The 25658-nt window shown below is 43.6% G+C and overlaps 1 protein-coding gene across 1 annotated transcript; it reads left to right on the forward strand.

Annotated features, from left to right (window-relative positions):
• Positions 1–6221: 6221 nt before the first annotated feature.
• Positions 6222–24807, forward strand: LOC129337862 (ectodysplasin-A receptor-associated adapter protein-like). Its single transcript, XM_054991818.1, has 6 exons — positions 6222–6409; positions 11488–11549; positions 12923–12962; positions 20201–20289; positions 22674–22722; positions 23812–24807. Exons 1-6 carry the CDS (start codon positions 6385–6387, stop codon positions 24186–24188), a joined length of 642 nt encoding a protein of 213 aa, XP_054847793.1. The 5' UTR covers positions 6222–6384; the 3' UTR covers positions 24189–24807.
• The last annotated feature ends 851 nt before the right edge of the window (positions 24808–25658 follow it).

Consider the following 25658-nt stretch of genomic DNA (forward strand, 5'->3'; position numbering starts at 1 on the left):
TTTAAACCACCCATATTCCACTCGGAGCAGCATTTGCACACAGTAGCTACTGAGGCTACAAGTTCCAGGAGCATTTAAAACAAAGAGCAAGGAATTGGCAAAGGAAGATGGATTTGGCCCCAGGGCAAGAATGTTTACATACGGCCAGGACTGGAAGGGATGGATGCACTGGCAAAGAGCAGACAGGGAGGAGGTGCTTTGAGATCACATTCTACTGCTAAAAAAATGGAATGTGAAAGGGGAACTGTGGCAGTTTGAGAATTTTTAAAATAAGACATTTTAAACAGAAGAGAGAAGTGACTTTACCATTAAGAATTTATATCTATTTTAATCTAAGCTTGGATTATAATATAGTAGAAAAGGGGTGAAATTTAGAACTGATTTTGTAAAGAACAAGATAGGGAGGTTAGGATAAGTAATACCTTTTTTTAGAGTATATGAATAAGGGAATAGTTAAATAAATATACTGATGGGGCATACTATATATACTATAATGTTAGTGGATCAGATTGTATATTATATAATGAACGTGTAGTACGGTGTTGTATGCCGTGCCGTAGCCAAATTGAAAAAGCCCCCATGCTATTCTGCAATTGTTTAAGTTCACAAGACCATTTTAATTATAACTGTGCTTCTAAGAGCTCAAGTTCCTCTAAATTTTCTTGTTCTCAAAGCCTTATCTCTAGTTTCTGTGACATGAATTGCAACTTTCTTCTTGAGCTACTATGGTCCTTTTTGTTTTAAAATTTAATTTAATTTATTATATTTATATTCCGCCCTCCCCGCTTTCGCAGGCTTAGGGCGGATAAAAATAAGTAAAATAAAAAAATAAATACTCCTCTAATATAATCCTTAAGTTTGTCCAAATGTATTTTATTTACCTTCTATACCACCTCTCTCCACCACATTCAGTGCCTCAAGGTGCTGCATTACATAAATATACAATACAGCATACCTGGATATTAATTTGAAGAAGGGAACTTGGACTCTCAAAAGCTCATCCCCTGGAAATCTAGTTGGTCTTAGAAGTTCTACTAGATCCAAATCTTGCTCTTTGTACAATACAGCTTTTGAGTCTAGGCTAGTAACTAAGTTGAATGCCCAATGTTTTTTTAAACCACCCATATTCCACTCGGAGCAGCATTTGCACAGACAGTAGCTACTGGGGCTACAAGTTCCAGGGAGCATTTAAAATAAAGAGCAAGGAATTGGCAAAGGAAGATGGATTTGGCCCCAGGGCAAGAATGTTTACATATGGCCAGGACTGGAACGGATGGATGCACTGGCAAAGAGCAGATAGAGAGGAGGTGCTTTGAGATCACATTCTACTGCCTTTGGCTAGACAAAGATCGAGCAATGCAAGGAATTTGCAAGGAGCAGAGAAGAAGCACATACTCCCTCATGCAATATTACTCGGTACAGCTACTTTCTCAGCAGCAAAGGACAAAGAGATAGAATCATGTGGAATCCAAGCACAGTGGCTGCACACACCGCAGCCAGACCAACAGATTTCGAAGCAGAGGGCTAACTTGCCTAGACCCATCCCCATTAACAGCACTTGCCCTAAAAGCACATTCCAGAATTCTCACACTGACTTCTGGGATTTGTAGTTTACGTTTTAACAAATTGCGCATGGAAGGTTTACAAGGTGTCATTTCAGGCTGGTAACTCCGTAGGTCTGCAGAACAGCAGGATTTGGGTCCAGTGGCACCTTAGAGACCAACAAGATTTTCAGGGTAGCAGCTTTCAGGAGTCAAAGCTCCCTTCTTCAGATACTACTGCTCTGAATTTCTACTTTGTATAACCACACACCCGATTATTATACAGATAAGATAAACTCAACTCCAGAGGCAAACATACTATCTTCTTTTATCACTCTTGCCTGTTTTGTGTGACAACTAGATTCTGTTGCAGAGATTTTCCAACTGGTGATGTCTGGCCGGAACTGTTTATTTCTTTTTCATGCCTTTACACTTCAGAGAGACATTCTGAGTTCTTCTCTAGTCTAAAACCTTTTTATTCAGTTTGCTGGAAGTGTTTTCTTCACCTATTTCATTTTGCTATTGGATGCTTTTGGAAAATATTTTTTTGCTCCAAGTTTTGAAATTACCATCTAAAAAAATGAGGGTTTTTTTGTTATACTATCCAATAAAGTAATTCAAATTTGTTGAACTATTCTGGCTGTTCAGTTTAAGTTTGGGCTCATCTTTAAGTCTTGATATGGGAGGCACACACCTAGAGCTGAACTGGCTTGGCTGATGTATTTTATATTAACATTCATTCAACATTTATGTGCATATGCACACAAGCACCAAGTCATTACTGACCCATGGGGGGACATCGCATGATGATGTTTTCTTGGCAGACTTTTGTTACGGGGTGGTTTGCCATTGCCTTCCCCAGTCATCTACACTTTACCCCCAGGAAACTGGGTACTCATTTTACCGACCTCGGAAAGATGGAAGGCTGAGTCAACCTTGAGCTAGCTATCTGAACCCGGCTTCCGCCAGGATCAAACTCAGGTCGTGAGCAGAGCTTGGACTGCAGTACTGCAGCTTACCACTCTGCGCCACGGGGTTCTTTTGTGTGTGTGTGTTGTATGTAAAGTGTTTGTGTTACCGACTCCCTTGGTATTATAATGTATGTATATGAGGATTTCTGTATAATAGAACATTTTAAGAATTTGTATAGGATTTTCGCATTCCTTGCTTAAGGTCTTTTCCGTTTCCTGTTTCGGTATACAGGCTTCTTAAAAGACTTGTTCCTCCCCTCCCCCCCCCAACTGGACTCCCCCTTGGCCACTGGGCCTTTGGAGTGACATTTTTCTGAGCATCAGTTTTCTGAAAGTTCCTATCATTTCTCTTTTTGCTGTGAAAGCTACAGATCCCCATCTTGACTGATCATCTGATCCACAAAGATCCATTTCATCCTACCTGATACGTGATTTTTGCTCAGTTTTCTGACAATTGAAAAATTGCTAACGATCTACTTGAATTTTGTCACTTCAGTCTTTTCCAGTTTGTCTTTTGCATCAACAGTGCAGAGACAGACATCTCAACTCACCACCTGGTCCACAGGCTTCATTTCTATGATTTGATTTTATTCAGAGAAGCAGCCTCCTTTGGGGCTGGTGGTGCTTTTCCAAATATACCTTGCTGAACTCTGTGCCCAGCAAGGTGTATTTAGAAAAGCACCAAATGTGACTGTGTGTGTCCCTGGCCCACCACTATTTTCTGTTTTCAGCTCTGCTCCCTCTGCTTCATTGCTTAACCCAAGATTTCAACTCGCATCACAGCAAGTATCTTGTATTTCATGGAGTCCTGGGGGTGCAGCCGCATAGCTCTTGGGCATTTCACATGCAGGACATCAAACAAGCTGTCAGCCCCTGGCAGGTAGACCCCTGAAGCCCATCCGCAGTGAACACACGTTGGTTCCAGCAAAAGTAGCTTTATTAAAATCCATGCAGTTCAGGTCTCTTCTCCATCACGGAGTTTGGCAGAAGTGGCAATTCAAATCAAGCAGTCTCTGTTCTAAGTTGATTTTCCCACGTTCCAAATGACAGTTAAGGTTTTGGCGTGCAAGCCTACATGAGTTCTGTGAGAATCTATTTAGTTATGACTTTGCATCAGGTATACAATAAAGTATTCCCAGCATCTGGGAAGAGCAATGAAAGCTGGCATCTAGACACACCAAGGTCAGGGTTAGCTGAGACTCACATATTTCTCTAAGGGCCAAGCTACAAGTGACGAATGACACTTGAACAGCAAGTGGATTGAGTGGAGGGCAAATGAACAGGGAGGAATACACTTGCCAGGCAAGTGTCATTCGTCACTTGTAGCTTGGCCCTAAGATAACTGGGGAGGCCCGTTCTGGGTCCTAAGCAAGTAACATCTGCAATCTGGTTATGAACGATCAGAGAGTACACATCAAGTTAGCAATAAGGCAGTATAGTTTCAGCGTTTTACGGCACAAGCAATACAACAAACAGACATCATTGGTATGGCTGCACACAGACATGACACAAGCAGCGCTCTGCTGGAGAAGGAACGGCTTGGCTTGGGCTCTCCTTCAACATGCTGCCAATTCCACCATCTGTTTCAAACACGCAGAAAGGTTCTCCTACAGCGAATGAAATCGTCGAAAACTCTTTGTGAGGACACGCTAAGGGGTTACGAGGTCTGAGCCTTTCGGAATTCAGCTGTCTTACCGGCTAAGCAGCTGTTACGGAAAGGCTTTCTGGGGGAAACTCCCATTATAAGGGAATTATACTTTGTGCCCCCTTTTGACTGCAGCGAGATTGAATTATCTCTAGGTTTTTGCATACTTTTCTCTGTATGACCAAGGCCACAGACAATCCTGCTCACTCCCCACCCCTTTCCCATCATCACAACTCTCTCTATCCACTGATGGAGGGCCATGGCTCAGTGGTATAGTATCTGCTTGGCATGCAGAAGGTGTCAGGTTCAATCCCCGACATTTCCAGTTAAAAGGATCAGGTTGTAGGTCATGTGAAAGAGCTCTACTTAAGATCCCGGAGAGCTGCCGCCCATCTGAGCAGAAAATGCTATACATCGATAGTCTTATTCAGTATAAGGCTGCTTTGTGAGTCTGTAATTTGCTGCAGACACAAAATGGGTGCAGGATCCTCGGTTTAAAAATGAGGCCTCAGGTTTATTTCTCTCCAGAATTGCATACAGCTGCAAGCAAGCTTTTCCAAAACTTTGGCCAAGGCAAAGCTGTAATTGAATTGCCTAGCTCCATGTCTCTGCCTTGGGTCTTGTGATAAGACCATGCCCTGTGGTTTTACTGATACTGTTGAAGGGATCCATGAGCAATGCAGTCTTTGTCTATGGTTCACCTATTTGTGCTAAAAGGTTTTCAGTATCAGCAAAGAGATGTGCGCTATGGCAAGATATTTGTCCTGGCAGTTTTCAGGGGCAGAGTGTCCACTGCAAGAAAGAAAAGCACATATTAAATACTAGATCCAGCATGGAATAGCGCTAAGAGTCTTGGGGACCCCAATTCAAATTCCCACTGTCATGTTGCTTGCATGGTGACTTTGGGTCAGTCATACGCTCAGCCTAACCAACCTCACAGGGGTGTTGTGAGACAGACACAGATGGAGGGAGAACAATGTCATAAGCTTCTCTGGGAAGGGGGGGGGTAGAAATCTCTAAATAAACACAGTCTGACCAAGATACACACTCATAGATCCAAAGGAGTTAGCCATGTTTGTCTGTAGTTCCAAAATAGTATAAAGTCCAGTAGCACCTTTGAAGACTAACCAACTTTATTGTAGCATAAGCTTTTGAGAACCACAGCTCTCTTTGTCAGAGGCATTTAACAGATGTATGCATACATCTGATGAAGAGAGGTGTGGTTCTCAGAAGCTTATGCTACAGTAAAGTTGGTTAGTCTTAAAAGTCATGTGTGTGGCTGCTCCTTCCAACCCCTCCCTACCTGAAAGAGAAAAGTATGTTTCTTCTGCTTATTTTGGGAAAGGAGATCTCCCCGAATTCTAGATAACCCTCAATTCCAATTTTAAAAACTGGAGACTTTCAGTGTGAGGCAGCAGGACATACTAAAATGAATGAACAAATACACAGATGGAATCGATGCTGCTATCTTTAAGGAGTCCAGTTGCCATTTCTTGCTACCACGTTATACAGTAGAAAAGCAAGATTCAGGTCCAGATTCATGACCAAATAGATTTATGAGCTTTCAAGAGTCAAAGCTCGCTTTGTCAGAATCTAGCAACTCTATCTGAGGCTCCAGGCTCAATGTCTGCTAGCAGAAAAGATGCAAATTGTCCTCCAATTTTCCCTGAATTTTTGGAAGGGTGTGCATAATAAATATACTCCTAAAATCAGAGAATGGCAACAGCGTACTCAAATGTGAATCTGAAAAAGGTGCTTGCTCATGATACGCACTAAAAACTTCAGGGAGCTTCCAAACTTTTCCAGCAGGCATCCTTCCCTTTCACGCAGCCCCTAGGCTAAGACGTTTCCACCCCGCCTGCTTTTTGCAAGTTATTAGAAAAGCTCCTTCCCAGATCTGAGCTTAGGTGGAGCTGTTTTTTAAAGATTTGTTAAGAAAATAAAATCTCACTAGAACAATTTAGCAAAACTGTAGCTAGGGGGTGGGGAGAACATACCTCTATCCCCCCCACCCCGCTTTGTTTGGGCTTTACCTGCAGCTTCCGCTCCCTCCACAGCCTCTTTCCCACTAGAGCTCAAGGGCTTCGATCCCTACCCAGGCAGGAAGTGGAGAAGCAACCGCTGGCATCCAAGGAGACAGGCAGGGCTGGGCTACCTGATCGCAGGGCAGGAGAGGAGCCAAGGCAGGCACGCCAAGCTCTCCCTAGCTGTCGTTGGCCAGTCCCTGATGGCTTCTCTCGGGGACCCTGAAGGTAAAGTCTGAAGGGTATGTGCCTGCGTCTGGCTGGAGAGTGAGCGAGCGAGCAGCGGAGTGGCCGGTGAAGTGTGATCTGGGCTGGGGAGAGGCGGAGTCCTGGATTGTCCATAGGGGCGGACTCAAGGCACGGACAGCGATCCTCCCACACCGTGCCCCCTCTTTGGAATGCCTCTGGCTGCCTGCTTGGAGCAGAGAGGCAGAGGTAACCGTCGCTCACCTGGCGCTCAGCAAGTGCTGAGCTCCTGCTCAGGCTTTGCAGCCAAAGGTTACAATGCTAAGGACGCTTTCCTGGACTAACATGAATGGGAATAACTAAAGTTGCCAACTCTGGGTTAGGAAATTCCAGGAGATTTGGGGGTGGGACCTGTGGAGTGCAGGGGAGGGGGGCTTTGAGAGAGAGTTCTGAGGTATAACGACAGAGCCTAACCTTCCAAAGCAGCCATTTTTTCCCGGGAAACTGATCCCTATCATCTAGAGATCAGTTGTAATCCCAGAAGATCTTAGAGCCTTAGGTGGACAGCTGCGTTGGTCTGCAGTAGACGAGCAAGATTCAGATCCAGTAGCACCTTTAAGATCAACTAGGTTTCCAGAATATGCACTTTTGAGAGAACCTGCTAATCTAGTTATTCTTGAAGGTGCTACTTGACCCGAATCTTGCTTTCCTTTAGCCTTGCAGCCGTTCAGTAATAGCTCTCCCCGACCTAGTTCAGAAAAATCTCGCCGGGAACCCTACGATTTTGGACGAGCGTCCCTCCCAAATTTGTGCACCAAGTGGCTTTTTCTTTAAAGAGCTCCAAGCGCTTGATGAATCATCCACTTAAACGCCAAATAAATTAAGCCCTGCAGCGTCCCCTCTGAAGTTGAGCGTTAACTGCTCTAAAAAGCTGCCTGATCCAAAAAAAAGTTGCACATTCCTTCGTGTCCTTCAGCGAGAACAAATTTCTACCTGTCTCCAGCGTAATTTGACTACAAAGACTTTTGAAATTGTTTGAAAATAATTTAATTGTGCATGCCACGTGATTTGGACTTGGGTGAGTAGTTTAAGACAGGGGAGCTCAACTTCAGTCACGTGAGAGCCATGATCGTTTTACATTGTACTGTACAAAGGGCATTAAATGAAAGGTGAATCCCCCAAAGCGCCCAGATCAGGAACCCCATTTTATTGGGGGTCTCCTCTCTGATACATTCATAGCTGAATGCCAACCTCGTTTCTTCAGCAAGTCTTGATGCTACACACCTCTATGCACACTTAACAGAGGTGAGTGCAAGGAGACATGATGATGGCTGACCTGTAATTCTACACTTTGGAGTGATTTGGAAAGAAATCTCATAGACATCAATAGAACTTGCTATTGCATTCTGGTTGAGGTGTTAGTTAAAAGGAATACATTCATTAAAAAACTGAATCAAAACTTCAAAATGCTTATGATTTTAGAAAGCATGTAGTAAAATGGAGTGATTTGGGAGGATGCAGTTATTTACTACATTTGTCTTTCTTACTTTTTTTGGGTAGAATTTTTTATTCTCTTAATAGAGTTAAAAGCTCAATAAAAAGTGCTAAGAAATAATGAAAGGAGCATACAAAAAAGAAAAGACAGAAATTAGAAGTTAACAGGAAACAGTAATACATGTTTCATTTACCATTTTTCTCTACAACACCTATCTTATTTTAACATACATCATAGCTTAAATTTTTATCTCTCCAAAACTTCCTTTTCCAATACTGTCCCCCTTCTACTTATTTTTTTTTCCAAAATTTGTCTTATTAAAAATCAGAACCATAAATCATCAAATCATTTCCCCTTGTTTCATGCAGAAAGTCAATAAGGAGTTTCCAGTTAGCCATAAAAACAGATGTTTTATCTCTGATCAGAGCTGTACGTTTAGCCATCTCCGCTAATGCCATCATTTTCACAATCCAGTTCTCGATTATGTCTTAATTTTGTAGTCCAGTTTTTTGCATGGTTTACAGTACATCACCTTGCACTTTTTTATTGCAATCTGCTTGTAGCCTCCAAAGGGGGACTATAAAGAAAGTAAACACCACGAAGATGAAAAGGTGCAGTTTTAAGTTGAAAACCTATCTGAAACAGGATGCCGGTAGCCACATCTGTCCAAAATCTAAAAAAGCCCACATATTGTACCTTTTTATTGAGGCTGATCAAAATGACCCACAACGGGGTGCAAACTTTGGAGTTCTCCAGAGCTCTTTATCAGGAGAGATTTCTTAAAAGGGGAGGGAAATACACAAGGCATCTTTCAGGCCACAGTATAATGGCTTCTTTATAGTTGTAAAGATGGTACAGAAACAAACGGGCAGCCTGCATATATGTACATACATGTAGATAAATATGAAGCAAAAGCTTTAATAACCCCAAAATTAATTAATAGAGTCCCAAAATGATGAGGCAATACTCCCTGTAAGTTACAAGAGCCTTCAAAAAGGACTTAAGTTACACCACATCCCCATATCTTTCAGATTTTACAAACGAAAGATATAGACGGGCCTTCTCTAGCGCACGATTTGATGCATTCCCCTCTGCAGTTTTGTATGGGAGATTCTCTCACCTGCCTTTGCAACAACGTTGTTGTCCCTGTTCAAATAAAATGGTTGAAAATATCACACACATACTTTTGCACTGCGAATTCTATCAAGAAGATAGGATACAATTAATTATTCCACTACTTTATAGATTCAAACCATTACAGTATTATATGGATTTTAGTCCTGAAACCCTTCAGGTATATCTTTTAGAGGATAGTCAGAGAACTGTATCTTATGCAGTTGCAAAATTCTGTGTGACCGTACTCAGGAAGTGGAATCACTTAACAAAGGAAATGTTAATTGCTGGGAAGTGAATTAATGAAGTGAGTTTTATAGTTATATATATATATATAAAATCATCTTTTATGTATTTCTCCTTTTTAAGTATTTAAAACCTGTTCTTTTTTATCTGTACTTAACTTGGCTGGTCTTGCGACCATAATTAATGATTGATTGATTGAAATATGCAGTAAGTTCAGCTGTGCATGTTTTAAATCTAGCCAGAGATTTACAGACTTCAATGGGTGTAGACTGGGGTTTCACTATTCGTCAGTCAGTCTATGTATAAACAAAAATAAGTGTGCACTGTACCCAAACTGTACATGCGGTCACTTTAACTTGTTAACAGGGCTTTTGCCTACGTATTTTAGAATGTCTGTAGGATGCTTAGCCGACTTCCCCAAGTACAGGGTGTGGCTAATGTATATCAGGTTGCATCCCCTGGCATGCTGGGAAGGAGAGAAAAAAAACAGTAGAGTAAAAATACAAAAGTGTATAGTTGGGTCAAATGCGTGTCTAACTCCAGACAGGTATTATTACTGCATGGTAATTCTGTACAGCTGCCTAGAACAGGTTTTCTTTCTTTCTTTGCAACCGAGAACGGGAAGAACTTTTTCTGCCAGTATTGCCTGCTGAAAAGAATCCAATCTACAGCAGAAACAGCTAGAATGGCATAAGCTAAATTACGGGAGACATGAATTATTCCTACAGTACAACAGCAGCTCAAACACAGCCCTGTGCATTTAAGTTAACAAATTATGGCAGGTTGCAGAAAATCAACACATATAGAGGAAAAGATGTTGCCTTGTATCTCCTTGAAAAAACCAAAATGAGTAGATCGTTAAAAATCCTGTTTTTGTCCTTATTTGCCTACCAGTTAAGAGCAGAATCAGAATCCCCCCTTTTGTCAGTCTATGGAGTTCAAGTTACTCTGATTTCATCTCCCAGCCCCTCGCAGCAAGAAATCCAAGGTCTCTTGAGTCAAAGGTTATTTATTGAAAGATTATATTCAAAGTACAGGTGTCCATAGATTATCCAACGGCTGTGCAAGCTTCTGGCTGAACGCAAAGCTTTGTTGAGAATGGTATGCTGGTTACATGTTGCAGTATATCAAACCCTCCTTTCCCTTCCCCCCCATATGCCCAGCCATTGTAGAGGTTTGGGAATGTGAAAGTAACTTCTCCAAGGTCTGTGGCTAGCCATGCTAGGTAAGACTGTCCTGGGAACCACAGCTGTCTTCTGAAACCTGCAGACAAACAACATTGTAAAGTTACAGTAGTGAAATACATAACTAGGAAAGTAATATGGCAGTACTGTGGGCAGCAGACCCGACACCTTTAAAGAAAAGGTTGGTGGGATGTGTACCCTGTTCCTGCTGTTACCAGATGGAACTAAAACCTTTTGCGTAACTCCAAGATGGTCCAATACTGTATGGTCGCCCCCGAGGAAGCATCCATTGTGAAACGAATGAAGCTAGCCATTGGTCAGGAGGAATTATTGCCACTCCATGAATTTTGGAGAAAGTTCCTTATTAACTTTGTGGAAAGCATTTATGGAAGATATTGGATATTACTTTGTGATACGGACTCTTGAACAGTGGCAATTTGCCATATATTTACCTTTGGAATTACTTGCTGTGGGAATGTTTATTATCACAGATCATTGTGGTTTCTGGTTACTATGTAATTGGATTAGAATTGACTGGTATAGGAAATATTTATGTGTATACATTGTAGTGGACTGATAGTCACGTAATTGTTGAATGATACTTTGTATATGATAACTTGCACTGTTGGACATTAGCACTTTAGTAAACTTACTTTAATAGTATTTGAAATAGAGGAGGAGAGTTTTTTGGCTTTGGATATGTACAGGGGCACAGGCTTTTTCTTTGCTGGTGCTACAGCGGTGGAATGCCGTCCTCCAAGTTATTCTCTTGGTAGCTAGTCAGTTGGAAACTGCTGGGTGACCAAGCATTCTGGTAACAGAATTTGGCTTTCATCGGGACTGAAGGAATCCCCTTTACTACCGAAACTGTGTATTATGTTTTGATGCTTTTTACTTAATTTTTAAATCTACTGATCTATGTTCTAAAGACTTGTTCTAAATTTTGGTACATACTTGCAATATATACTTATCTATCATTTTAAGAACATATTCAAAAAATGCCTAGACACATGTGTATTCATCATTGCTGGGCAACTATGGCAGATGTACTGGTGAACTTAGTATCTTTTATTTGCCTTCAGCAGAACATGCAGCTAAAGAACCGGTGGAAGATACAGACCCTAGCACTTTATCCTTGGATGAGGTAGGCAATTCCTGAAATTTTGATGTCTGCACAAAGTTTATTCCATTATTTTAGGTGGTGATTACCGTTTTAAGACCAGCAGAATGGCTGGAGATGACCATTTCAAATTAGATATGCATATTTATTTAGTTTAAAAATATTTGTATGCCACCATTCTATACAAAGGTCTCCAAGGTCAACCAGGAATATGGTGAAACCAACATTGTTTAGAAGAGTATTGTTTGTAAAGGAAGCAATTGTAGTTTTAATTGCTTGTGAAACATCTTGGGCAGTTTCCTAAAATGGTATTTGTCAGACTCCACGTTGCGCTTGTTGGAGCCTTGGGGATGCCCTCCAGGTTGGCCTAAACGTCAAACCCGGCTTTGGGGAAACCTCAGTGCTGGGGAGAATTAGTGGGCTTACAGCACCCTCTCTCTCTCTGCTGGGTCAGCTCGGCTCCTTCTCTCTTACCCTCGTCTCCCTTGCAGTCTCCTCCTCCTCCTCGTCTCTCCCAGCTACTCCTCACTGCCTGCCTCTGCCAGGTTCACTTTTATAGGCCCCTGTCGTTCCACCCACTCTCCTGGGGGTATCTCGCTCCCTCCTGGCTGAGTGTCGGCTCTGTGAGCCAACTTGGGGCTCTCCCTGCCCCTTTAAGACCGTTCTGCAGGGTGTGCTCTGCTCTGTCACAGCGCCAGTGTTTCCCGGGCTTACCCCACTAGACCTGCAGTGTCTCCCAGCGTTGCACCTCCTTGCTTGGCCCTGCGGCCGCTTCAGTGGTCTCTTTGGGCCCCGCAGAGGGCTGCATAGCTGTGCCAGGCCTCTCTGCCGCTCCTGTGGCCTCCGGGAGGCCTGCGGAGGGCTGCAGCACTACACCGGTCCTCTCTATCACTTTGTTTAGTTGGGAAGAAAGAGGCTTTTCTTCATTCAAAATTCAGAGGTTGAAAACCCTTCAGGACATTTTCAAATATACCATTGAGAAAATGGGAATTCTTGTGCCAAAGGGAAAATGGTAAGTTATGGGGTGCTGACAATAAACCGCCTTAGAATTGTATGTTTATTTTTGAGGGAAACACTTCCTGAGAAGAGGTTTTTCTTCACTCCACGTGCTGAGGTTGAAAATCCTTGAGGATTTTTTCCATTAGCCAATGGGAAAATGGGAACTTTGATATAGTGCGCTGCAGTTCTCCAGTTTCCCCCCCCTTCTCGAGTCTAAAATAGGAGAATTGTAGGGCACCTGGCAGGCCATAATGCATAGCTGAGAAGCTGCATTTTGTCCAGAAATTGTGAAACAGAGAAATGAACCAAGATTACTATGCACGACTGGAAATCAGGATGTTGTCAAATGTTTGGTATGATATTGCGTTAACAAGGTCTCTTTTTGTTTCTTTGGGCAGACCGAAAAGTTTCCAGTTCAAGACACACGGTTGCCTAAAGGTAAGGGTGAGGTTTACATTTTTATACTTGAAACGTAGTTCAAGCATAAATATTACTTTACTGATGGTGTGAGACGTCCCGCCAAACCTGCCCTCAGCCGTCTTCCCGGGTGCCTCGGGGGAGGGGGGAGGGCTCCCTCCACCTCATAAATAGGCAGGGGAGGGCATTGTGCCACCTAATCCTCCTCCTGCCTGCTAGGTCGTGCCTCTGGCCCTCGCTCACTTGCTCTCAGGTCACGCCAGCATTCACTGGGAGGCTCCCCTTTTATATGACATCCTTATGGCCCGCCCCCTCCAGAGGCAGCCAATCTGCCTCCCCGCTAGCTCCTGCCTTGTGCCACCCTTCACCTCCACCTGTGCTTCCCCTCCCGGGACTGGCTCTGCACTTGCTAGTCAACTCCAGGTCCCTCCCCCCTTCTGGGCTGTGGCCCAATGAGGACCCTGCCCCACCTACCCCATCATTACACCCAGCCTCCTTCCTGCCCGAACCTGGCCTGCCTTGGGCATCTACTTTGACTGAGTCTCCCAGGGCTCCACCACCCCTTCCTGTCCCGGTGGTGTGAGGGCTGGGGAGAGTCCCACTGGGGTAGCAGCCAGGCAGTGGAAGCCGTCAGCATCGTCCCCACTGCCACCAGAGAAGCCAAAAAACGTAGGGTGAGGTGCCCGGCTGGGCCTGCCGAATAGCTGAGGTACACGAAGCGCAGCAGCAGACACCAATGCTCCCCTCAGCCCTGCTGGCCTCGGCCCAGATCGTGATGTGGCCAGGACGTCCATGGGCAACCCCGGGGGCACGAGTTCCGGCTTGTGTGTGTGTGTGTGGGGGGGTGGCTTAGGAGCTTTTGAGCCTTGTCAGCTGGCTGGCTGAGAGCCCAGGCTGAGGACGAGGCCAGAAGCCAATGGCCCAGAGGGAGATGGGGAGGGAGGACAAGTGAGACGCAGAGGCGGATTGGTCGCCCGACAGGAGGCAGGGGCAGAAGGGAGCTATAAAGAGGGGAGGTCCCTGAGACGCCGGGGAGGAGAAGGCTGGGGTGAACAAGGGCAGGTCAGCGAAAGAGAATGATAGTTCTCCCAGCGGGCAGGAGGAGGGTCAGGGTGACGCAAACCCCCTTCCCTGCCCGACGCCAAGGCTGAGGGAACTCTTCCTCACCTAGCCCTGGGAAGACGGCTGAAGGTGGGCCTCGGGGGGTGGCAGGGTGGCTCACAGTATGCTGTCAGAAAGGCAGAGATTCTGGAGAGATGTTAGTGTGGTCTTATCATTAGCATACTCAGGGAAGAAGTTGGGGATTGTTGGATCTAGCTCTTCACCTAGAAAAGCAGGTAAACCAGGTGGCAATGAGTGCCTTTTGTCAACTTTGTGTGACACAGAAATGGTCCTTTTTAAGACTCCACGTACTTAGCCACACTATTCCATGCTATGGTAACCTCAAGACTGGACTACTGTGACATGTACTCTGTGGGGCTACCCTTGAAGACCTCATGGAAAAGACAACTGATTCAGAATTCAGCTCATGGACTGTGGCCCACAGACAAGCATTTTTGAACCTGTCATCCCAAGTATAAGACAGATTAGCTGCCAATTCGCTTCCATTCTCAGTTCAATCTTTAAAGCCCTTCAGGACCCGAGAACCTCATGTTTGTGGGTCTACCTCCACTCACAATCAGATCAGGCAACGGGCTATTAGTAGTTCCTCCAGTCAGAGAGGTTATGTTTTGGTGGCTACACAGGTTTTCCAAGGATGTGAAAAAGGCCCCAACCATGCAATTTTTGAAATCTAGAGAACAAAGCTTTTCCAACATCAGTTTGATGGCTCCTGAAAGGAGATTCAAAATCAAAAAGAGTCCAGTAGCACCTTTAAGACTAACCAATTTTATTATAGCATAAGCTTTCGAGAATCAAGTTCTCTTCATCAGATGCCTGATCAAAACTGGGCAGATACAGAAGAGGAGGGGGAAAGAGAGAGAAAAGGGAGGGGTCATAAATCACAAGAAGGCAGAATGCAATTAGCATAGAGGCAATCAAAACATTCCTTTGCTTGGAAATGTAAACATCTCCTTTTGGTGTGCAGTCAGTTTGTAGCAGTGAAGGTGTCCAATTCCTATGTAGTATAAGCCTTCGGTAACCACAGCTCTCCCTGCCAGTTGCATCTGACAAAGAGAACTGTGGTCCCCGAAAGCCCACACCAGGCGTCACCGGGCTCCCCCAGATCACGCCTCTGTAAAGAGAATCTGTTACCTGTGGTAATGTGATAACCATTCATAGTCTCTATTCAGTCCCCGCTTGACAGAGTCAAATTTGCATATGAATTCCAATTCAGCAGCCTCCCGTTGGATTTTGGTTTTGAAAGGTTTCTGTTGAACCACAGCGACCTTTAAGTCTTTGGTGGAATGTCCTGGTAGATTGAAGTGTTCTCCCACTGGTTTTTGGACGTTTCCATTTCTAATGTCAGATTTGTGTCCATTTATTCTTTTGCGTAGAGGTTGGCTGGTTTGTCCAATGTACAGAGCAGAAGGACATTGTTGGCACATGAGGGCATATATCAGATTGGAGGATGAGCAGCTGTAAGAGCCAGAGACAGTGTAGTTGATGCCATTGGGTCCTGTAATTGTATTCCCTGGGTAGATATAGGGGCAGAGCTGGCATCTGGGTCTGCTGCAGGGCCTGGGCCCTGTGCTGGTGACTCTGCTGGCCGATTCATGATTGTAAGTGAGAAGTCGTTTAAGATTGGGGGGCTGTCTGTAGGCAAGGAAAGGTCTTCCACCCAGGGCTTCTGAGAGAGAGGTATCATTTTCCAGGATGGGTTGTAGCTCACTGATGATACGTTGGATGGGTTTGAGCTGGGAGCTATAGGTGACAACCAGTGGTGTTCTGTTGTTAGTTCCTTTAGGTTTGTCCTGGAGCAGACTGTTTCTGGGTACTAGTCTGGCCCTGTTAATTTGTTTCTTCACTTCATTTGGTGGGTACTGTAGTCCCAAAAATGCTTGTTGTAAATCTCTTAAGTGTGAGTCTCGGTCGAGAGCATTGGAGCAGATACGGTTGTAACGTAAGGCTTGGCTGTAGACAATAGACCGAGTGGTATGTTTAGGGTGGAAGCTGAAGGCATGTAGATATGAGTATCGGTCTGTTGGTTTCCGGTATAAGGTGGTATTTATTCGTCCATTATGTAGTTGTACAGTGGTGTCCAGGAAGTGTACCTGTTGTGTAGAGTGGTCCAGGCTTAGGTTGATAGTAGGGTGAAAGTTATTGAAGTCCTGATGAAATCTCTCAAGGGCTTCCTTCCCATGGGTCCAAATGATGAAGATGTCATCCAGGAATCTTAAGTATAGTAGTGGTTCCAGTGGATGGGAGCTGAGGAAGCATTGCTCTAAGTCCGCCATGAATATGTTAGCATATTGTGGTGCCATGCGTGTGCCCATGGCTGTGCCATTAACCTGTAGATATAAGTTGTCACCAAATTCGAAGTAATTGTGAGTGAGTACGAAGTGACAAAGTTCAGTGGCGAGGTTTGCTGTGGTTTTGTCCGGGATAATATTCCGTATGGCTTGCAATCCATCTGCATGTGGGATATTGGTGTACAAGGCCTCCACATCCATGGTTGCTAGGATGGTGTCATCTGGTAGGTTGTCAATGGATTGTATTTTCCTGAGGAAGTCAGTGGTGTCCCGTAAATAGCTGGGTGTGCTGGTGGCATAGGGCCTGAGGATAGAGTCCATGTATCCCGAGACTCCTACTGTGATTGTGCATTTTCCTGCAACAATTGGGCGTCCTGGGTTACCCGCTTTGTGGATTTTGGGTAGTAGGTAGAATCTTCCTGGTCGTGGTTCCTGGGGTGTGTCCGTATGGATGCATTCTTGTATGTCCATGGGGAGTGTTTTTAATATTTTATTGAGTTCCCTTTTGTATTGTTCAGTGGGGTCAGAAGGTAGTATTTTATAGAATGTTGTGTTGGAGAGTTGTCTTTCTGCTTCTTGTATATAATTTTGTTTATCCATGATGACAACTGCTCCACCTTTGTCAGCTTCCTTGATTACGATGCCAGAATTATTTTGGAGGCTGTTTATGGCCTCTCTTTCTCCACGGCTGAGGTTCTGCTTTAGGTGTTGTTGTTTGTCAATTATCTCAGCCTGAGCACGTCTACGGAAGCATTCAATGTAAAAGTCCAATGAGGAGTTACGGCCCTCAGGGGGTGTCCATGTGGAATTCTTTTTCCTGGAGTTTTGTAACGATGGTTGTGTATTGCTGGGTTGGGGGGGTGGGGGCTGCTGAGGCTGCTGTGATGGTGTCTGTTCAGTGCTTTGTTCGTCATTTTGTCCAGCAGAGTAGTTGAAGAATTCTTTCAGTCTTAGGCGTCTAAAATAGGCCTCCAGGTCTCCACAAAGTTGTATGGTTTGTGTGGGTCTGGCTGGGCAAAAGGATAGTCCACGTGAGAGGACTGATTGTGGTTCTTTGTACTTGCATTTCTGTGATTTGTGGTTGCATTTGTAATTCTAATCAGATGTAAGCTTCCCCCCCTGACCAAGAGGAAAGCAGATATAAACATCTTACATAAACTAACTAGAAATAAATAATTTGGTTCTCTATTACCTGAACTTGCCTTCCTTTAGAAATAGTACCTGCATCAGCAACAGTTCTTTTTGTACTGCTTTTAAGTAAGACATAACAGACATATAAAAGGAAACGTAAGCAGCACTCAGATTAAAGGGAAAATAATAATTTGAAAGTGGTCGCCAATCTGCTTGCAGCCGATTCTGCTGGAAAACATACAAAGCCAGGAAATCCTAATATGGACATAGCACTTTTATCCCACCAAATAAAGTGTAAGGTGATGTAAAGGTTTTACGAACTGTAACTTCTTACTGCACAATTTTGTTTTCATTGCCCATGATTAGTTCGGTCCATTTATTGTTGTGGTCCTTAGACCAAACATACAAAAACAAATGCATACTTAAAATCCACATTTAAATATAGTAAGAATATAAAGTGGTGATATTACAATATAAATATGCCAACAAGCGCTGACCTCCGGGAATATGTGCATTTATCAGACCAAAACCAATCCGGGCTTGCCCTGGCCGCTCTGGTGACTCTAGATAACCTCGGGCCGATCTTATCAACTTTTGATGGTACTTTCTGTGCCTACCACGGTGACCACAGGTCTTGGATAACTGTGTTAATTCTAGAACTAATACATGCCAATATAAATACCACAAAAATTTCCATAGCCTGAGTACTGCCAGACAGGAACCAGCTACTTGCTAAGTAATCTTGGTGTCTCTATTGGAAAGAAGTAACTCAAATCTAGCTTTTTCTGAGAGGCCCAGATTTTTTTCGAACATCGGGGTAATGGTTTGTCTCAACCTCTTACCTGGCAAGTACAGAATCTTTCGGTAAAAGGAATGTTCTTGTACTTGCCTTCACATGACTAGACATTTTCTATCTTGATCTTCATGAGTTGCTAAAAATTTAGTCTATGTGATGAAAGACGGATGCCAACACTCCTTCCTGCAAGGCAGCAGAGGTTGACCTCAGTGGCAAAATAGGCTTTTTGAAGAGCTGGTCAGCCCCCCCCCCTTTTCTTCTGCTGCTACATCAGTAAAATAGAGAGGGTGGGACTATATTGCCAGTGGACTAGGTATCTCTCACTCTCTACAAAGAGCATCCCTCACAACAACCGTACGAATCTATGAAGATTTTGGAAGGCTGATTCATGTATTAGCACACCATGGTTTGCTGTTCCAGTGGAACAGAGCCTACTGCAAGCTCAGATCAAAGGGGTGGCGTGGGGTCTCAAGCTGAGTTACTGAATTCCAGTATTTGGAGGACGCTGGGATTGATGGATATGATTTCTTTAGGCAGTGTTCAGCTACCGTCCTCAACCGGTCACTAAGAAACACGGCCTGTCCAACAGCAGCAAATATTTAAAGTGTAACAACACAAGAGGGGAAAACTGGACACCCACAAATAACAAAAAAAGGTCAACATCTATTTGAAAATATATAAGCATATACCAGAAAATAGTTGTCATACAAAAACTGCCCATTTTAAAAGCTGGCGCTCAGTTGAGTAACATGTATTCTATAACAGCTGCTTACAGTGCATTTCAAATTATCTTCTTTAGGTGTCATTTTATTTTAAGAAATGCGGCATACACTTCTTTTTCACATAAAGCCACTTGGAACAATCAAAACACTACCAATAAAGTCACCAACTTTACATTCTGGTGTAGGTTTGTGTATTTTTGAATAGATTTTATAATTATTTTTCATTTTTTCTGGGTTTCAGGTTTCCCCCCTCTTCTGTGGTTAGACTTCATATTGTTTCGGAGGGCTGCCTTTTTCTTTTGTCCTTCAGCAGTGCCTTTACCAGAATGTTGCGTATGTAAATTGCCATCAAGTTACAACTGATTTATGGTGACCCCAGCAAGGGGTTTTCAAAGCACGGGAGAAGCAGAGGTGGCTTGCCGTTGCCTTCCTCTGCAGATTCTTCCTGGTGGTCTCCCATCCAAGTACTGACCCTTCTAAGCTTCCAAGATCTGACGAGATCGGGCTAGACCATGCCGCCTTTCCTCCACTAGAATGCTGCATTGCTGAATCAACACGTTAAACCGTTCCCTCAAAACTTCTGAGATCAGTCTGAAGTTATAAATCTGTGATGCAACAAACCTCTTCTACAACAGATGTCTTCGGTTAGGGCACTCCAAGCCTCTGATTTAGGGAATGAATTTCAAACCAAAAGTAATGAGGATCCCTTTGGATTTATCACATTTATCATGTGGTAAATTCCTTTATGGACTTGAGGACGGCATTTATCCCTCTTTTGTTTTATTCATGCAACAACTTGGTGAAGTAATTTAGGATGAGAGGGGGTGATAGGCCCGAAGTCACCTTGTGACCTTTCATAGCAGATGGGAGATTTCAACTCAGGTCTCCCTGTTTCTCATCTAACCCCCTAAACCCCATAGGTTCCTTGCTCATTATGTATCTGTTTAGGCCTTCATTCATAGTGACTTCAGTGTGGTGTGAACAACCAACGGCTGATACAGAGCAAATTCTCACAAGTTATGTTGTTTTATTCCACCTTGAGTATTGTGTGTGAAACTGCAGGGTTTTAACCAACTTCTCTTCTTACTTGACAGCCGGAACAGACATTATCATTGAACTGAATTTTAGGAGATGGCAATACTGTTTCCCCTTTCAAGATCACAGAATGTGACTGACGGTTTCAGCTTTTTTGTCTTTTAGATGAGGAATACCAAACAGAACAAGTGACGTTGGAAATAGCATCTGTTAACATTAGAAGCCTAACGTCTGATTCAGGTCTAATACAACAGGTAAAGAAAACACTGCTAAGCTACCATGTAGGAAGGCTCAATGTCTAATTTGGGAGCCACTGCTAGAAGTGCCATTTTAATCTGGCACATAAAATTGGTCTCCAGTGTTGCTGGCAGCACTTTTAGAATTTTGAGAATGGGGAACGGGGACCACCATTTAAAAATGGCTGCCATGGGGCCAATCACAAAATGTTGGAAGACTGCAAGTCTCTGCAGACACAGAGGTGATGCCTCCAGGGACCAAAACACTTCCAGCTCTCATGAGGTGGCGGAAAGCCTATGTGCTTTGGGCCAGAGGTGCTTTGATGGCACTCCTTGGCATTGTCAGTTGAATACACTCCTGTGGTAAATTCTAGTAAAGACCCTTCGCTGACTGGGATGCCATAGATAGACATAATATTAGGTTAGGTCAACTAGTGGTCTGTTAAAGTACCTTCATATGAGAAGTCCCTGGTTGAATGGCATCCAAATTCTGGACCAAAGGAGCAGTATATGCAACTATAACTCTCTTAACATCTTACGCTCTGGTTTCTGGGGCAGCTGCCTCCACGTGGCCCCGCCGGTAATGTCCGCCAACTGAGAGATGGCAGGCGCCTAAGTGTGGTCTGGCTGTACCCATTCCCTCCGACTTGGTATTTACCAACATGGTTGGGGGGGCTGCACCGAAACCATGGATGCTGTGTCCACCAGTTATTATGCTCCAGGGATGCCCTTGGGAACACCGGGAACGCGTGCGTCGGGGCGAGAGGGCCTCTCTCTGGGCTTACCCTGCTGGGGTGTGGTGTCCTGGTGGCTGGAGCCAGGGCCCGGATTTGATGAAATACTGGACTGATGTACGCTGGTGTGGCTACCCAGAGCCGGTGATTATCAGACGTTCCTGTCATTGTGAGGGAAGGTGCCCTCTGAACTGGACTGGCCAAGAAAGGTTGCGCACTCCCATCTGCGGGGTGCGGTAAGAAAGTCCAGGAATGATTCACGTGTACCTGCAGTGGTGAGAGGGCTGCAGTGTAACTATCGATGGAGCGCGCTTGAGGGTAAAGACCTGGAAGAGGGAGGAAGGAAGAAGGCATCTCTTCCAGGGAGCAAGAAGGCTTAAGGGCGGTTGTTGCCATTACGTTACAAGAAGGGCAACGGCAGGAGAACGAATGCTATCGGACTTGTCAGATGCGAGAACCCACCACGTACCTTGTCGGATTTTCACCTATCCTGTCTCTCCATTCCCTAGCAAACCGCCACATTTGTTCCTGGTTTGAGGTATACACTGTACATTGGCTTCACTGGTTCGCACCATTCAGTGAGATCTCGTAATGATTACTTCCTTGGTCGCATTATGTGCGACTAAGTGCATGTTGCTTTCACTTTTGAAGATGACAATGATGGACGTGCCATCGGGGGCCAGTCACCCCCACTAACTCAAAAGAGAACACTCTGGCTCTAGTTAAAATGAGCAAACTTTAGTGCTATTATTAAAATATACATTAATCCTAACAATACACATTATGTTTACTGCTGCATTTGGATTTTCTCCTATATACCAACACGGCTGCTTGCTTAAAAAAGAAAAAGTCAATAGTGGAAAAGAGGAGGGGACCCTTGAGAGAATTATTCTCTGTATTTGATGGATGGGTGCTTTCTGTCTAATACTGAGATTTTAGATAAGGAAACTAATCTCTTTCCAAATCGGTTTGTGTTACAGAAACACTGAGTAGAGTGAGATTAATATCTAACGCCGAGATAAAGGCATGAGAAATTCTGTTTCTTCAAAAGTAGTCTTCTCAACGAGCAAAGCTGTGTGCCTCGCTACTGGGACCATACTACATAAAATTTCTGTGGTTTATTTAAAATTCATCACTAACGCAGTTAAGTTTAGACAGGTTTAGGGTGTCTGGTTGCAATGTATTCTATAACTGCATAGGTCGCCTGTATTTGCATGCACTGTTTTATGATCTATTCCAGAGAGTGCTGCAATACTCTCAGGTGACGGACGTTATATAAAAGCCAGCAGTACTCGACTGCAGCTATCTAAAGGGGAAATCCCTTCTGCTTTCATCTTTCACAGCTGTAACAAAGCTTTATCCGAGTTTGTAGTGCCCCTGGTAACCGCAGAAGCGGCAGCCACCAATTTTTTCCCCAGACCTTGCCTTCACCACATTCAGTTTGGTATTGGCTTCAGAGACCAGGCACCTCTTTTGTGTATTTTATTCTTCAACTGTTGATTTCTTTTTGGATTATTGTGTAAAACATCGCATTAAAAGGTTCATTCCTCTCTATCCCTCATTGTCTTACTAAATACTTTTTTCCAGACTGGGCTTCCGGGATTGATATTAACTTGCATAATTTTCTTCTAACGCCATTTGTTAATGCAAGATTCCATTTCTTTTCAGCCAGAAGATGACGATGATAACCAAAGCAGTACCGGAGAATCCCCCACAGGTAATATGTCACTCTCAGTAGTGCTCGTTTTTCTCATGAGCCGAACACCTGCTTGCATCAGTGATGTACTTGCAATTTCAAACATGCAGAATTTCATGAAATGTTGGCATCTACGCAGTTCAAGCAGCCAGCTGGCACCTGCAGTTGCATCAGAACTTGCCAGATTTGCAGAGGTGGCTGGAAATTGTCATTTTCTTGGCCTTCTTAATTTGGGAGGCAGTGAAAAGCAAGAACTCAGGTTGAGAAAGACTGGGAGGAGTATTTTACAAGGAAGGTAAAAGCCCTAGTCAAAACCCATCCTCTGTTTAAAGAGGGATTCCTCCATAGCAAATTACTCCCTCTCCTTTGGAAAAGGTAAGGTTGATGGTGTGGAAAGGATTTTGTGGGAACAGAAACACTACCACAGTCATTATTACCGTCCTCATTCCCAAATGTATTCTCTGCTTTATTCTCCAAGAGATGTTAAGAATTTTCAGTGCACAGTTGTTGATCTGCAGAAACGTTATCATGCGTATTGGTATTTTGACACTGCAAGTTGCTTAGCTAGATCCTAACAAAAAAAATTCAGTGGTACCAAGACTGTTCCAGGTCATCCTCTGAGTGGATACGTGTATATAATTGACATTGGGTTCGCTTGTCCTTTTAACTTGTTTGGGAGAAAATCCATACTCCTGCCATTTTTACGGGAAAGTTACCTGGACAACAATTCAAGACAGCTTCGCCACAAGCGTCTGTTCACAAAAATAATTTCTAAAAAAGACACTGTAGATATCTTTATTTCCAAGCAGTAGGGTGAAATCAGGATTAGATTGATTCTGCATAGAGCACCTTTTGAGACAGTAATGCTCCACATTTAACACCTGGCACCTCCAATTAGAAAGATCTTTCAGGTAGGAGAACTTGGAATGATCCTAACCCGGAGATGACAATAGCGGGCCACAAGGACTAGCATTCCTATTTTCCTATGATCTTTCATGAGAAAATGTCTATTTTATTAACAGTGTATGCAGTATATTGTGCTTTGGTATTCCAAATACTTATGTGATGGAAAACAAAACAATTAACTCCTCACTGCAACTGTCATTCTAGCTCCGATGAAATCATGCACAGAAAACGGCCCCTGCTCCATATGTACGTCTCGCCAGCCCATCATCAGCGACTTACTCAACGACGAGGACTTGCTGTATATGATGAGGATAAAGTTGGATCCATCCCACCCGACAGTGAAAAACTGGAGAAACTTTGCAAGCAAATGGGGAATGACCTATGATGAGTTGTGTTTCTTGGAACAAAAACAACAAAGCCCCACTTTGGAATTTTTGCTACGGAACAACGACCGGACGGTGCAGCAGTTGATTGACTTATGCAAGTTATACCAAAGAGCCGATGTTGAAAAAATGCTGTTGAAATGGTTGGAGAACGAATGGCCAAAGAGGGGGCATGGAACCTATCAGAGCAACTTCTGAACGTGAGAACAGCCCATATTAATTTCCACAATGGAAACACCAATTGCTAACGAGAGCAGCTGCTTGCTAATTCTTCCAGCATGACATTTTAATATATATCTGTGTAGCCAGTCTCTGTAATGACATGAATAGTCTCAGGGCCGTATTATTCATAAGGTTAACTAGGCTGAAGCCTAGGGGCCCCGCAAGGACTAGGGCCCCGCCAATTATTTTTTTTCTGAGGCACATCCCCACATAAATTACAACTGATTTTCTTATTTTTAGTTATTTTATTTTCATTTCCTTTGGATTTCTATTCTGCCCTCCCCACAAAGGGCTCAGGGTGGATTACAACATATCAAAACACATTAAAATTAATTTATAACAGTTAAACCATACACAGAGGGTCAGGAGTTGGAGTCTGGCACTTATTGTAACCCCTATTAATAAGATAATTAACTGCTTCCTTATTGAACCGAAACCAATTGTCTCTTCTATTAAAACAATTATCCATAAGTTATATTTTTAATACATTGTTATTCGCTTCAAAATATTACAGAACTGAATAATCATACTTCCAGAATGTGCTTTCCTGAAGAGTTCTACTCACGCAATAAAGCTGTTTTAAAAAATTGTGACTAGAATTCTTCAGGAGACCTTCAAAATGGTTACTGCAGGTGAAAGACTGAAGTGCCAGAGGGGGCTTGAAATACCTGAAAGCCAAGGGGCCAAGCCATGGGTTAATACGGCCCTTCCCACCCCCCACCCCCGAGGCAGGTAAGAGCCTGCTTCCTGAGCCTGCTTGCAGGGAGGGCGGAATATAAATACGGTAAAATAATAATAAAAATAATAATAAAAATGAAAACCCACAGAGTGCTATTCAGGGTGGTTGTATAAACTGTCATTTCTGGTGAAATAAACAATGCTTTTAGAATTCCTGTGCTGCTTCCATTGAGAGATGAATTAAAAATTGAGGAGGAAAGATGTCTTTAAAGAAGAGTCTGTATCTTTTACCTGTTGGTCCCTGCCCACCACATTAAATGTAAGGCCTGTTCCCACTTCTTTTGAGAGGACTGCTGTTTCTTATAAGTAGCAAACTAGGGCTGTTTCCACACTACTCACCTTCGTTCGGAATGCTGTGGAACATCGCGAAAAAAATGCAGAAGATAGCGTCTCACACGGATTTCGCACGACGAAGATGCTATCTTCCGCAGCGTTCTGGATGAAGGTGATTAGAGTGGAAACGGCCCAGAACTGCACTCTGGGATATCCTTGTGTGACTTCATAGGATCTGTTCCTTCTACTTGCTGACATGTGAATTCATGCACTTCTGAAATATCACCATAGCAGCTCCTAATTTGTTTTCCTTTCTTCTGCCACACTACTACGCTTTTAAGTCCCCAGTTGAGAATTGTCATTTTGACTCTACTTCTGAAGTTTCTGATCAGCAAATAATGTTCTTCAGAAAGTTGGATTTTCTCCTACTGTTTT

Source organism: Eublepharis macularius, chromosome 11, assembly GCF_028583425.1.
Source record: "Eublepharis macularius isolate TG4126 chromosome 11, MPM_Emac_v1.0, whole genome shotgun sequence".
Taxonomy (NCBI): Eukaryota; Metazoa; Chordata; class Lepidosauria; order Squamata; family Eublepharidae; genus Eublepharis; species Eublepharis macularius.